Below are 16181 nucleotides of genomic sequence, written 5' to 3' on the forward strand. Positions count from 1 at the left end.
TTTTGTGCTAATTGTCCTTTGATATCACCCCAGACCAACTCAATGGGGTTCAGGTCTGGGTGATATGGAGGCAAACGCAATACTTCGTGTCCGTTTCTTTTCAATACCTCGTCAATTTTGTAAATATCTTCTGTGAAATGGCTTTTAATTAATTTATATAAGTCATCTTTTCTAAGTTTTTCATCAAAAGGCACGTTATGTCGTCGTAGCCATTCTTGCATAGTTGGCTTGGTAGAAGCCATAGTTGGCTTTTTCTCTTCTCGAACCGAATGATAAGCTGCGTTGTCCATTACTATGACAGAATTTTGCGGTATATTAGGCATGAGCTTTTCATTTATCCATTTACTGAAATTTGCGAAATTCATAGAATCGTGATAATCACCTGTTTTACATTTGGATTTGAATATCACAAGGGCTCCGTCTACAAATCCAATTTGACCTCCACAATGTACGATGATCAAACGGTCCCCTTTACCAATATGAGATAGAACGCCAAGTTCATCCTTTGATTGCCAACATTTTGAAACGTTATGAGACGCGTTTACATAAGTTTCGTCAAGGTATAAAATATGTCTTCTTTCTCTACGATATTTTTTAATAGTATTTAGGTATTTCCACCTCCACGATGTGATATTTGGCTGTTCGATAAGGAGTTTCCTTTTAGATCCGCATTTCTTAAATTTAAAACCTAGATCATGTAATAATAGCCTTAAATATTCCCTGCCGCAGTGTAATATATTCTCTTCTCTAAGTACAGCGTTCAAAGTTTTCAGAGTAGGTATTTTTTTGAAAATTGTGTAAAACTGAGTGACTTTTCTTCTTACCACTCCTTTTGTGAAATCGTCTATTTCCACTCTTTTTCTACGAACCTGTTTTGGTTTTCTTGGTGATTTAAATCTCTCGTTGTCATTTAATGCTTTCCCTTGTTGTACAATTCTAGATACAGTCTTTTCTGATAATCCAGTAACTTCTGCTACAGTTTTATTTAAAGGTATATCTTGTTTATATTCATCAGAATTTGGGTCGAGTTTCTTTTTTCTAAAATATTCATATACGTTAAACGCCATTTGTTTGCACTGACTATTAATTCTATGTCCGAAAACATTTCGACTCATCTTGAGAATGTAATCTCATGTATAACTTTCACAAGGCGTCCGCAACTGTCAACACGTGTGATCGCTAACCGCGTAGCGAGCGAACTGAGTTTTTACAAGAATGCGCCCGCCGCCCGCACCTCTCTCGGTCCCCTTTGTCGTCGTACCCCCGCGCCCCTTGTACTCCGCGGGCGAGGACTCATTTAGGCGGTTCTACTATACCACTGCGCCACCGAGGTCGTCAAATTAGTAGTACTCATATACCAATTAGTACCTTTAATGTAATTTTAATACACTTAATGTACAATTTAATACCACTGTCTACGCGCATGCGCTGTGACGACGAGCTCGCGCCTGCGCGATGTTTCTTTTCTTTAAAAAACAAATGCTGTCATGGACGATTCTTGGCTGTTGGTTTTTTAAATGTATTTGCTCGTGATTTACCAGCCCTAAATAAATAATCTTTGTCAAATACCGAGTATAATTATTTATAAATATATACTCAGACAAGACCCAACAACCACAAAATACAACAAGTACTTACCTCTAACTTAATATGCGCCTGTTTGCATATAGGTATCTGTGAGCCCACATTGGCGTACTCTTTGTGCTTGGCGAGAAACTCGTTCCGACATGTCAGGATGTCTCGAAGCCAGCGCAACACTTCGCGGTAGTTGCAGATCTGACGCTGTATCAACTTCTGACTTATGTTGTAGAGGACTTGAGAACTGAAGTGAGAAAACATCAGTATTAGATAAATAGATTTTGCCCGCGGTTCGGCCCACGTGAATTTCCCATTGAAAGATTGGTTGAGTAGATAAAGCGTGAAGAGGTAACAAACAAACTTATTTTCACATTTATAATATTAGAAAAATGTTTATATTTAATATTTATATATATAATATTTATAAAAAATCTTTTAAAAAATTTTTTTACTAATAAAAGTTATTACGAGATTTCTGAGTTTTTCGATGATAAATTTTGATATAGATTCACTTTGATTTCTATACTATACAAATCACATTAGATATATAAGACGAATTTAATTCGTAAGTAATTTGGCTCCCAGTTGCCCTCATGTTTGCTGTGCCCTTGCAGGGCATCACTTGTCCTTATAAGTATATTTATGTAACAACTACGAACTTGTGGCTTGCAATAAATCTGAATGTGAATCTAAGATTCGTTACGATTTTGTTTTGAAGTAGTTGTGGCCCGGTGGTCAAGGCCGTCTAAAGGTCCTAGAGTTCGAATCCTACTCGTGCCACATGTGTTAGCATCGGTCAATGGCAGCGGAAGTGATCGGGGTTAACCCGCGAACCGTGCTGACTTGATGTCGTCAAGGATGATATGCGTGACAATGGACTGACAACTAGGGATGCTGACGAAACGGTGAGAAACCGAACTCTGGGCCCGAAAACGGAATGGCTGTGGAAGAGACAGGGAAAACGAGCGAGAGAGAGAAAGAGAAGCGAACCTGGAAACCACTATGATAAGACAGTAAGGGATATGTGATAATGGTCTAAATGGTCTGACCACTATAGATGCCGACGACCATGCGAAGTATAGACGGAAAAGTAGTTAAATTGCTGAAATAATTGGGAAATGTTAAGAGAGTAAGGGATCAAGACACCTGATGCCTCTGGTGTTGAGCGGCGCCTCGGGGTTACACTTGTATCGTGGATTTATTAAAAGGTGACTTTAGACGACAAAGCTCCGTCGATATTACAATATCACCTGGTGTCCCAGAAGGTGTTTAGCATCGCATTGGGGTTACACTTGGTTTGTGGATTTATTGAAAGGTGACTTTAGATGACAATATTCCATAGGATGTGTGGTGACACGTGATATTATTTTTTGAAATGTTTTGACGACATCGGTGGCGCAGTTATACTGTAACAATTGAATAAAGAATTGAATTGAATACAAAAGTACCTGATGTCCCAGAAAGTGTTGAGCGGCGCGTCGGGGTTCCACATGGCGACCCTGTCGGGGCGATGCAGCGCCAGCAGCGCGTCGCGCGCCTGCTGCGAGATGTCGCCCATGCCGGGCTGGTGCACCAGCGACACCAGCCCGTTGGTCAGCTCCGTCGTCGACGACTGCACCTCCACGCCCGACCGCCCTGGGTTCTGCGGTGATCGATTGCTTTATTTGTAAGAACAGGTACATATATATCTTTGCTTTACATAAGGGCAGCAAAAAGAAAAATTTTATGAATTCTATTGAGGAAAATATGAACAAAGTACCACCGAAACCTAAAAAACTACAAGGTGCATCACGAGAGCAACACTCGAGTTTGAACAAAAATGTATGGAATCATTCTTCATAGTCTTCATAGTCGTATTCCTCATGGCTGAGGTTCGTGGTCATTACGTGGAATTACACAATACACACACAACAATTTTCTTGGCATTATTAATGGAGCGGTTTGTCATTCACAAGTTAATAATCAACCAGTGTGCAGGTTTCCTCACGATGTTTCCCTTCACCGGAGATAAAAGGAAACAATAACCTCTTATGCATTTCATAATAAGTATAATGTTATTACATAGCTCTCTGTTTTCTGCTTGTCCGGCTTATGAAATTGGTACTGTAAAAAAAATTACAAGGCCAGAGAATTGCAAAAACTATGTATAATCTAGATAAAATATACCTATTCATTAACATATACTATAGGTAATCATTATACGAAGTTGGAAAGTCCATTTTGTTCAAAAAAAAAAACTAAAAAATATGATACTAAAATTTTGTAACAACTTTAATTACCCATCATAAACGTAATATTTAATGTAGCTGTCGAACAAACATAGCTTTCTTAGCGAATATTTTAGCACGTTGTTACGTCACTCCTTGACGTCATTTAATATGGAGCGTTTGGACGAGTCTCAAAATGTGATTTAGATTTTATGTTTGTCATATATTTGAAAGTGAAAAACATTTTATACTATGTAATAAACATTTTATACAATCCCCGATTTGTAATTGGACTAACGGTTTCATCCGTTAGTCCAATTACAAATCGGGGAGAGTGCTGTTCATCTTTAGTATACCAAAATTAGATTACGCATGCATCGCAGTGCAAGCAAAATTTCAAATATGCATAAATAGACTTATACGATATACTTTATTAATATTGGGCATTTTTTATAATATATATATATTAGGACAAATCACACAGATTGAGTTAGCCCCAAAGTAAGTTCGAGACTTGTGTTATGGGATACTAACTCAACGATACTATATTTTATAACATATACATATATAGATAAACGTCCAAGACCCGGACCAATCAGAAAAAGATCATTTTCCATCATGACCCGACCGGGGATCGAACCCGGGACCACTCGGTTCAGAGGCAAGCACTTTACCACTGCGTCACCGTCGTGTCGTCATGTACTTCGTAAATACTATGTATAAAACTAGAAACAAATTATATTTCCATTTTTAAGATCTCGTGTCGTGAAATGGAGATGAAAGATAGAAATAACACACTTACACTCAACATCAGCATAGGATCCGCATGTATGAGCTTCACCATACAAAGTAGCAGGTTTCTGTATGCCGGCATTTCTTCAGACTTGTTGAACTTGGACTGGACCTCTTTAGACTTGCTCAGGGACAGTGATATCATACGGAGCGGAGTGTGCACTATGTAACCCTGGAATTTCAATTAATTACTAGTGTTTGCCCGCGGTTTTTCACCCGCGTTAACTTCCTTACAAGTGTGGATATTGATGTATTGAAATGATATGTGCCCAGTGTGGGTGGAGTAATCACCCGGCTGGCGCTCCCATGAAGTGATCGTTGTCCGAGCGAGCAAAGCCGGCGCGAGCAGCGCCACTAAACAACTTGGAGCAAAAATACATTTTTTGTTTGTAACGCGTTAAGTTTCGAACCGTTTGGTCTGATTTTTATGAAATTTAAATAGGTATGTAGGATCTGTCAATATATTTTTTTAAGTTCGTGGTGTAACAAAATTGCTCATATCGTTTTTGAAATATTCACATTTTTGTAAACATTTAGCTAGTTATACGTATATATGATATAGTAACTGCGGGAGCCGGGACTAGGAAATACCTGAGGCCACACGTGGTCGACCGAACTTCCCAGCGCTGGTGTTCCTCGCTCGGGCAGTTGGAGATTCTTCAGGGTTCAGGCACTTAGGTTTAAACACTGACACCACTGATTAGAACTTTAGCGTTTTTTTTTTCAATTTTTTCTTTACGAGCGCACGGCGCATGATCTTACGCGATCGGCCATTTTTTTTCAACTCGGGGATATGCGTGGGTGAGAGAGGGAAGGAATGAGTGTGTAAGGGAGAGAGTATGCGTGCGTAGTATTTAAGCGAGAAATATAATGTAAATAGAGTAAATTGGCGTAGACAGTACCTGTGTGGCTTTGTTCAGCGTGTCAGTGAACATAGCCCTGAGCTCCGCCGCGCGCGGGTACAGCAACTCGATCTGCGGCCACCACGGCAGGCGAGGTTGTTTTATTATTCTGAAACAAATCATTTTTAAACCGTCGACGCAAACACTAAACGAAAATCGGTTCATCCGTTTGGCAGCTACGATGACACAGGTGTGTTATAAGTTTGACGTGTCTGTCTATGTATCTGTGTATCTGGCTGTGTCATCGTAGCTCCCAAAAGGATGAACCGATTTTCGTTTAGTTTTTTTTTTTTGTGTCATAGACAATTTTATTCCGAGTGTTCGTAGTTCGTATGTTTCATGATCAAAATTTGTAGCGAAATGAATCTTGAAAGTCGGGGTTTTTTAATTTGTCTACCAAATAAACTTGTTTTAAGAGCACCTGGGTGAATTTCACGACAGTTTTGAACTGCGCCGCGGGCTATCATTAGTGTTCAATAAATTTGACCATAAATAGTAGTTAATCAATTTATTTACCCTATTTTATAAATAAATAAAGTCGTCGAGTCGCGGCCGCTCCGGGGCATCGCAGCCGAACAAACCAATACGGGGATGAGAGAGAGAGAGAGAGAGAGAGAAAGAGACAGAGGGAAAGGAAGAAAACAAAATGTAGAGAAAGAGAGGGCGACATCATCAATTACCACAACAGCTGACAGGCAACAACAGCATTGCTGAGGAGAGTTGACGTCAAACTGGCCGGTTGTCAAATCACGCCAGTCTGACATTTCAAGGTTTGTATTAAAAGAGGACCCAGGGCTTTGGGATATCGCAGCCGACAAAACCAATAGGAGGACGAGAGAGAGGGAGAAAAATAAATATGAAGAGAAAAATAATTGGAGAGAAAGAGACAGGGAAAAAAAGAAAACAAGAGGGACAAAAAGAGAGGGGGAGACGGAGAAAGTGAGAGAGAGTTACACCATATTTACCTCAACAAAGAGTTGACGATCACATAATGATAAGAGATATGCGTGTTCAGGTTGAGACACACTTTGAGGGCGTCGTTGTTGTGAGGCATTATCCTGAAGAGAGACACGAAGCAGTCGGTCATCAGGTCTAGTTCCGAATACCCTGACATCAGGTTCCCGCGGATGTAGGATTTCGACGGGTTGAAGAGGAGAGACTGGAAACAAAACAGAAAATGAATTAATAAAATTGAAATATGTTTCTATGAGTAGCTTTTCGCTTTTCTCCCGCGTGATTTCCCACGGGTGCAGATATTTTTCCGGGATGAAAGGTATATTCTTCTCCGTGCTTCAAACTTCATGTATGCAAAATTTCAAGAAGATTGGTTGAGTAGATAGAGCGTGAAGAGGTAACAAATTTATTTTCGCATTTATAATACTAGCTGCGGCCCGGGGCTTCGATCCCGTCGGAATTCCGGAATAAAAAGTACTAGGTTATATTCTACCCGTGTACCAAATTTCATAACAATCCGTCCAGTAGATTTTGCGTGAACTATCAAACATACACACATATATATCCTCACAAACTTTTCCATTTATAATATTAGTAAGATTCTTTTTTTAAGTAATCATCAGTCTTAAACCTTACCAACACCCGTTTTAGAAATGTCAATATTAATTTAAACCTTCGTATAATATGTATGTAACCTGGGATAACACATAAGGTACTTTTCGGCCAGGGGGCCAGTTAGTATTATAAACGCAAAAGTTTGTGAGGATATATGTATGTATGTTTTTTACCCTGCAATAACACATAGACACATTTTTATCCCAAAATTCCCACGTTAGCGAAACCTAGAGGCGCAGCTAGTGTATAATAAAAAAATATAAACTTCGACTCACCTTCAGATCGTTAATAACAGATTTAACTAGAACAAACGTGACGTTTCCCGAGTCGGCGATGTTCAAATATGTTGACGCCTTGCACAGCTTGACGCATGTCACCACGGCCGCTTCTGTCATTTGCTTAGAGTTGTTTTGGGGACCTTCACACAGGTAGAGACAACATTGTACAATGGTAAGAAAGGACAATATGTAGGAAATTTACACTATCATCACAAGGATCTCCGTGGCCTAGTGGTCATCATACCGGACCGCTACAATGGAGGTCCCGGGTTCGATCCCCGGTCGGGTCAACATGGAAAATGATCTTTTTCAAATTGACCTGCATCTATATATGTATATGTTCTAAAATATAGTACCATAGGGGCGTATTACATTATCAATATTATCACGATCCTGTGATAATATTGATAGTGTAAGCGGCTGTATCGCAGTATCGTGATAATATCACAGTATTTTCAGAAATCCTACGATCCGTGATTCTCTGGGGGCGTGGCTTCAATATTATTAAAGTGTAAGCGCATCGCGATATGATTCTGTCAGTATGTATTCGCTCGCAGCCATGGCGGAACAACATTATAGTAGTGACGACGAGGAATTTCTCGTACATAATATAACATATATAATAGTTCTGCATGTAGATATAACTGCTTCGCCTATGATACCGTCAGAAGAAAAGATGTTTTTAAGCACTTAAAGCTTCTGCCAGTTGCCAAGTACCGTAATGTTACGGCATGTTTTTCTCTGGGAGTTATAGTTTTTCACATGTGTGTGTCTTGCTTTGTAATATAAATGGTGAAACTAAATTTAGAATCTTCTCAAACAGGTCCTAACTCATTCTAAAATAATTGCTATAATCGTCTAAGTCGTCGCCCAAGATCATTTCCTGAGTAAAATTTAAATGAGATTTCGTTTTGCAATCCAGTCTTATATCCAACGTTTTCTTTTTTTGCCCCTAGATTTTAAAACGTATGCCAGAATTATAGTAATAGCTGCCTTTTTGGTATTATCCATACTTAAATGCAAGTTAAACTCTACTTCGGTCTAATACTTTCAACTCAGTACTGATGGTGACATTACTGACAGTGTAATACCCTACTTCAATACTTGCGATATCGCGATATTATCACGATCCTAGGATCGTGATAATATTGACAATGTAATACGCCCCATTGAGTAAGTATCCACACAAGTTTCAAACATACTTTGGGGCTAGCTCAATCTATGTGATTTGTCGGTATATATTTATATTAATTAACAGGTTAGATTGAGTTTATTATTGATTACATGTTATAAAACAAAGTCGTCAGTCGCGTCTGTCTGTTCGCGATAAGCTCAAAAACTACTGCACGGATTTTCACCAATTGATAGTGTGAATTCTGAAGGTTTAGTGGTTAATTTATTGTTTGTATGTACCCGAAGAGCGAAGCCGGGACGGGACGATAGTTATTAAATAAAATAAAGTTTAATAAGGATGAAAGTCATAGCATTTATCTAGAAACTAGCGAACTGGCCCACCTTTGAACGATCTAATAGTTTATTAAATAAAAACTTTTCATACTAATATTATAAAAATAAAAGATTTGTATTTTTCTATAGTATTTTTCAAAATGCATGCATCCAGCATGTGAGACTTGATAAGTAGTAATTTGTTTTAATTTAATTTGATATAATTTATGATTTCACTCGATTTAATATATGATTACGGTATGGACATGGTCTGAAATAAAGATTATTATTATTATTAAAAATGCCTCACACCTCCGAATGAAACAAAGGACACGCGATAATGAGATAGAGATAGAGTCAAATACTCACTAAGTCCCCTCTTGACGGAGTCAATGAAGTGTTTTTTCTTCGTATGCCTGGGGCTGCACGGAGCCCCGCTGTCTGCGTTCACTATTTCCTCTAGAACTTTCTGTGAAACAATTATACATAAAGCTACATGAATTAAATTAACGGGACTTGGCACGAACATTTTTTATGAAATGTTGCTGACGTTACAACGACCTAGTAGTCACAAGGTCGTTGTAACGTAAGCAACTTAATTAGAACAAATAATAGTAAATTATGTAATAAATAAAACTGATCAATTAAATTGACATTTAGATATTGTTTGGTTATTTAATTCATGTATTTATTTCTTACCCAGTAAAGCAGGCAATTATGTTTTTCCTAATGGACCCTAGGCTCCGACGCTCAACGGCTTGGAAGCTACCGGTAAAACGCGGTACTAGGACACAATAGACTTACAAAAAGTTTTTTACTAAAATATCATTTTTGAAGCTATTGATGTCAGCGAGATAGCATTCAATGTGTGACAAAAAAGTTTCTTCGTCGGGAGCCGTTCCTGGTTACACCATCAGGTCATTATAATACATTGTCATCCAAACCAAACATACGTGTTATAAAGTTTGAAAAATAAAATAAAATAAAATAATCACAAAAATAAAATAAAATAATCACACACACATACAAAATCTTGTAAAAAAAAAGTTACTCACGGGGTTTAAAACTAGTAACATGATCTGTAACGGCCACATGGCCACTCTAGACTTCTTGTTGTCCGAGAAGCTGTCCTGCAGGATGTCGAACAGCGTGTCGCAACACTTGCTCAGCTCGTCGCTGGGTCGACATTGCACCTCCGCGAATTCCTGGACGAAAATCATTATTTATTATTATCTAAGCACACTTACAGCGTTTTTATAAATCAAAATCAAATCATTTATTCAGAAATTAGGCCTTCACAGGCACTTTTCACGTCATAATCTAAATTAAATGATGTTTACCAAAGCTACAAACTACTAGCATTTCGGAACGACCACTGCTGAGAAGAAATGCCGAAAGAAACTCATTCAAACAGTGTTGGTCCCTATTATGCCAGAAGGGCTTACCATTTTTTAAATATAAATTTATGTATAATTTTTTATCAGTAATATAACATGTAAGTACATAATAAAGTACATATAGTCTGCATTATGTGTCCCACTGCTGGGCAAACGCCTCCCCTTTTGTCTTCCAAAAGTAAGTCATCTTGAGTAGTTTGTCGCCAACCGCGCTGAAACTTAACGTTTGCCGAATGCCGCCAGAGAGGTGGGCACAGATCACCACAACTGGAGCTTCCGAAGGGAGCGCAGGCGTTGAGGTTGTCCACGAACAAGACGGCGGGGCGATCTAGACAAGTTTCTGCGTTGTTGGCAACACTTACATCTAAGTAACAAATATAGTAATGAAAATATGAAACAAAGAGCCAATTAAAGTTTCCACAGGTAAAACAGAAGTAAGTCATAGAGAAGTCCAAGCAAGTAGAGAAAGTGTAACAATATAATGTACCAGAAACTCAATAGAGTAAATTAAAAAGACAGAAATTGAAAAGAATCAATCTCATCATTTTCTTTACCTAAAAAAGCTATTTACGCCAGTAGCATAAAACTTTGCTATAACAGGCTCTAAGAACGAACAATTATTCAAACTGGCTCTGGATTAAATATAAAAATAATATAAATCTCAAATTAAGGATCCGAAGGCCAACATTCAGTAACGAAGTATTAAGCTTTATGTTTAAATCGGTTTCTCGTGTGTTTCTCACCTTTAAAATGACGAGAAACATAAGCAAACATGTCTTTTAAAAAACCGTGAAAATAAATATCACTCACTTGGGGATAAGTATCCATCCAGTTCCATATAGCTTTCTCCAAAGACGAAACAAGTACTATATGTGCCGATTTCCTTAATAACTTAAACTTTTGTATAGACTCTGTGAAAATAAATATGATTAAATTCAAACTAGCTGTGAAGGTCGGACAGATAGACAACCAAGTGATCCTATAAGGGTTCCGTTTATTCCGTTCCAAGTACGGAACCCAAAAGAGAAAACTATTATTAACTACTTTTTTTTTTAATTCTATTTTATTTTTATTTTTTTTTAACCATACTCTATCCATATTTAAAAAGTTATTGCAGAAAATTACAAAAGTTATAGACAAAACAGAACTTAACGCCACATGGCACTTTCTACCAGTCAACCATTCAAACTGTTCAATCTAATATAACAAATGGCTGTAATGGTGTAAATGGTGTATTTCATCGAGCATATTGTACAAATATGTGGAGTATTGTGCAGTATTGTGCAGTATTTACAAAATGATAACCTAAATAGATTTACTGCCTTCAGAAACAAACAAACAAAAAAGCAATAGATTAGAAACATTTATCCTTTTTTGTATGAATCTAAATGTCAAAGTAGTAATAGTAAAAATGGTAATCTTTGAACTGTAAAGACGTGCATCCCATTAAAAGAAACCCGACCAGGTTAGAAAGAACCTTAGTATCCAGTAAACCAATCGGTCCTTCAAGCCGGATAAACATCTACTATAATAAGTATAGTGCTGACCTGTAAGTAGCCGTATAAGCCGCAATATATCCACATTAATATACTGAATTAACTCTATGTCTGTATAATCGGGGTTTTCTTCTGAGCTAGACGATAGTTCCTGCAAATAAAATAAAAAATAAATACATACACATAAGTTTCTCATTGTTTCCCATTGTTTCCCATTGTTTCTCATTGTTTCTCATTATGTCTATTTGTTTCTCATTGTTTCTCATGGTTTCTCGTGGTTTCTCATGGTTTCTCATGGTTTCTCATGGTTTCTCATTGTTTCTCATTGTTTTTCATTGTTTCTCATTGTTTCTCATTGTTTCTCATTGTTTCTCATTGTTTCTCATTGTTTCTCATTGTTTCTCATTGTTTCTCATTGTTTCTCATTGTTTCTCATTGTTTCTCATTGTTTCTCATTGTAATTACGACGTGTTTTATTCATGTAGACGACGACATAACATGACACGACATGAAGATATGACGAAGTTTATACGCTTTCTCTATCTCACTTACAAAACATGCTTAAAAATAATAAAATAAATATAATACCTGTAGCCTGGCGCTGATTCTGTTGAACACCGCATTGAAGAAATTCAAGCTAAGCGCGAACAGTACTTTACTGGCCAACTGTCTAAGCAGCGTGTTGTTCACCACGTTCTCATTGCGCATGTCTGCAAACACGAAAGAGAGATGACTTTCAAAGTTGAGCGCTCACTAGCGCCACAAGCACATTTTATTCAGCGAAATTTTAAAAATATCACAAGAGATTGCGCTAGTGTGCAAGTTGGTCCAGTCTTAATAACAGATCTTAAACATTTAGAAGTACAATTATATATTTAACAATTTAAACCGATTCACCCTTAGTTCAGCGTTGGTAGCGGCTTTGTGCTATATAATGTATTAAACATTAAAAAATGTTTTTACTAACACTGGTACAAGTTGATATTGAATGAAATGAAAATGAAAAGAAATGAATAAAAATTAAAAAATATTTGTTTTCCACAACAACACAATACATGGGTATGTATTGGGAGGTGGACTGGAGCCTAAACTAGGTTAAACCTGTATTTCAGGCCTCCAGGACACCCACCCGCCGTAAGAGAAGTACAGTCTTTTGTTGCATTAGATATGTTCTAAACTAAACTTATGTTCTATGTAGGTACATGATATGTAGAATTAAGTTTAATTAACGTGGAATGATACCTATACTTGCTTAGTTTAAAACAGTAATATTATTACTAACATCATATGGACTCGATCTAAAAATAAATATCTTGAATTGAATCGCCAGCATTATACAAAACTCACCATCCATCCATCGAGTCACACTCGTCGTAGTCACAACACTCCAGAGACAGTGCTTGATGTGCTCGAGATGGACATCGAGCGCATCCCACAGCACTATCTCCAGACTGCAGTGGTCACAGCTTGGTGATTCATGCAGTTGTACATTAGCCTTTATATTAACGCAACTGCGTAGTACTTAGGCAGTCTGATTCTTGTGGTGTGTGAATAGAACAACTTGATATATATTCCAATGGATGTTCGATGTATGTTCGAGCCGACTATTATTCAGATAGTCTGTGGCATTTGTTTCTGCTATACAATGGGACAAGTCCATATCCACATTCACCCTTGGATGTCCTTCGAGGCGACTATGGATGTCACTTAGACTTGACAGCTAATAGGACAGCATTCCCAAAAGGAATTTATCACAGACAATAAATACAGGTACAGAAATGGCCTTTGCCCAACATGATCGCCCATATCCTAATGTTATATTCGAAAGTATGTTTGTTACCTCAACCAAACTTCTTGAAATTTTGCATACACATAACTGTGTGTATTAAAAGGTGATAATGGATGAGGGCATAGGGTATTTTCCACCCCGGAAAAAGGTATGATTCTGCTAGGAATTACAAAAGAAATACATGATTAAAAACTAGTTATATAATAGATATAACAGACTTACCGATAAACTGTGCCAGTTCCCTCAACAGTATCTTCACATTCATCGCTTCATCATACTTGGTGGTGTCCTTGGGCTGAGAGCTGAGACATATCTCAAGTGTATCCAGTACTATCACAAGGCTGTCGTGGTAGCCTTTCTCCAGTTCTGTTTGAGGACGGTTCAGCCCCGTCGATATTGTGGGTTGGTACTGTGAATAATTTGATAACTTTTTAGACAAGATTTTCTTCTTAGATTTGACTGTACCATACACAGAATAATTTTCAATTTTTTGTAATACCTTATGTAAATTAGTGTTGCCGCTCTCGATAGCGTTTCAATAGACTGTCTCCTATATTCTCTTCCAATGAACCAATAGACCAATAGAAATATTCAGTGTAAAAAACAAACTATATTTGTCTAAAAAAAAGCTGCAGAGTGCTAATAATGTTTTTTTTTTAATTTTATTTTTGATGAGGCTTGTTTACTTTTAATTCTAGTCTAACTTTACATGTCTCATAACGTCGACATCATGTAACTTGTTGTTTAATATAAAATACATGTTGTACATCCATACAAACGTGTGTCGATCCGATGGAATGCAGTGCGATTTAATGCAACATTGGCGCCATTAAACCACCAGTGTACTATTAATTAATATATATAAATAAATACCAGTTCATTGACTCGCTGCAGTATTTTGGTGAGACCAGCGATCACCAGCGAGAACCGATGGCGGCTAATCTGCACCAGGCAAGCTTTGCACTGCTCCTCATTGATGCGGGAGTGCAGGTTCTGATTGCCAGTCTTGTATGGCAGCTGGGAACATAAATATCATCTATCTGTAAGTGCTTGTTTTGTATGGGATATTATTCAACATGGGAATGCCGCAATTATTCTTAGTACAACTGCAAATAGGCATTTTTTTAAATTTAATTTAGTATTAATTTTATGTAGGTTAATTTTAGTTCAGTTTTAGGGATAATTCATTTTTAAAGATAAATATATTTTTATCTTTATTAATAACAATTCAGACTAATATCATTAATGCGAAAGTCCTTTTTGTCACGCATCAAGTCTAAGGTGCCCAACTTGATGAACTTTTGACAATATTTTTTTCTGTACTACTGCATTAAATTTTAATAAATAAAAAAGTTTGATAAATACATTTTTTTTATATTTAAATAGGTACATAGGTTTGTGAAAAAGAAACTGTCAACTGTATGTATCAAATCTCTCAGTTATGCGGATGTGCTCCAGAATAATAAATTTCAACATTATTTACTGTGGGAATAAGTATTATGAAGTATATCAGGTATTTAGAATAGATATAGTATGACAGGATCGTCCTATTTTAATTAAATCTTATGACTTTAAAAACTAATTTAAAGACAGTAACTTGACTGAGTACAGAAATACTTTGTTTACATTATAATATTTTGTGCACAGAAAAATAAAGATGGAACTTATGTATGAATAGATATAGTATGATAGGATCGTCCTATTTGAATTAAATCTTATGACTTTAAAAACTAGCAATTCTAATTTTAAGATAGTAACTTGACTGAGTACAGAAATACTTTGTTTACATTATAATATTTTGTGCACAGAAAAATAAAGGTGGAACTTATGTATGAAATTTTAAGTAATATACCACCTTACCTGCTCCTCAAACCTTGATATTAGCGAATTCGCCCATTCTCCAGGCTTCTGTGTCCCCATTTCTTAAATAATCACAGTTTCTTTTTGTAAATAAATTATAAACAAAATAAATTCACGGTTCCATTTCCATTCTTTGCCTGTAATATTAACTACCATGAACTACCACTAAAAGAGAGAATATTTTTTACACGATATTTGGGATAGTGAAAGATGAAAACTGTTTAGAATAATTGTTATAGAATGTATCAATATTAAAATTAATGCACGAATGTCAACAAAATAACTAAGTACGATATCGTAGTTAAATTTTAATAAACTACTATTCTGTTTTAAACATCATATCCTAGCAACATTTATGTGTCAAATTGATCAATATAGTAAAGTGCGTTCATGAAAAAAAATCACAAAACAATGTATTCAATAATTTTATTTTTTAAGTCTGATTTTTGGTAAGAAAGCACTTAGGGAAAGCAAGAAGACTTCGTAGCTCTACGGAAAGGATCGCACAGACGCCTACAAGCTTCGACAAAAAGGGAAACAACCTGTCGACTATCGGTTGTACATTCCAGTTACAACTACAACTACTGGGAGAGTTCACACACATTCAACTAGATAAATTAAATGTCTATGACATGTCTTATTGTGTAGATACTAATATTGTATACCTACCTACCAGCCATATAATCTTTTTTTAGTCAACTTTTTTATATTATATTTAAACTTGTTCTTATGTAGTCAGCGCTGTGGCTTCCAGTCATGGCACAAAGCTGAGCACAAAGGGATCCTTTTCGGTATAGAGCCCTAGTTTGTACATGTATAACAAATGTAAAACTGTAACTTTATCTTTTTTGCCGAATTAAGCATTTT

At 36.8% G+C, this 16181-nt stretch overlaps 1 protein-coding gene across 7 annotated transcripts in view; it reads right to left on the reverse strand.

Moving 5' to 3' along the window:
* Nf1 (Neurofibromin 1) overlaps positions 1-15580 on the reverse strand; it is a 67842-nt gene extending 52262 nt beyond the window's left edge. For 5 of the 7 annotated variants that reach the window (XM_053766178.1, XM_053766179.2, XM_053766180.1 and 2 more), the window contains exons 1-14: positions 15315-15580; positions 14328-14471; positions 13677-13863; positions 12254-12375; positions 11717-11816; positions 10980-11080; positions 9828-9977; positions 9142-9241; positions 7324-7466; positions 6445-6638; positions 5480-5588; positions 4588-4749; positions 3027-3220; positions 1639-1822 (exon numbers count right to left, since the gene is read on the reverse strand). In XM_053766178.1, coding sequence (XP_053622153.1) covers positions 1639-1822; positions 3027-3220; positions 4588-4749; positions 5480-5588; positions 6445-6638; positions 7324-7466; positions 9142-9241; positions 9828-9977; positions 10980-11080; positions 11717-11816; positions 12254-12375; positions 13677-13863; positions 14328-14471; positions 15315-15374 — 1950 coding nt within the window. In that variant the 5' untranslated portion in view covers positions 15375-15580. The remainder of the gene's footprint in view (positions 1-1638; positions 1823-3026; positions 3221-4587; positions 4750-5479; positions 5589-6444; positions 6639-7323; positions 7467-9141; positions 9242-9827; positions 9978-10979; positions 11081-11716; positions 11817-12253; positions 12376-13676; positions 13864-14327; positions 14472-15314) is intronic. The other 2 variants (XM_053766183.2, XM_053766181.2) reach the window with 1 other exon arrangement.
* Between the last annotated feature and the right edge of the window lie 601 nt (positions 15581-16181).

Source organism: Plodia interpunctella, chromosome 28, assembly GCF_027563975.2.
Source record: "Plodia interpunctella isolate USDA-ARS_2022_Savannah chromosome 28, ilPloInte3.2, whole genome shotgun sequence".
NCBI classification, from domain to species: domain Eukaryota; kingdom Metazoa; phylum Arthropoda; class Insecta; order Lepidoptera; family Pyralidae; genus Plodia; species Plodia interpunctella.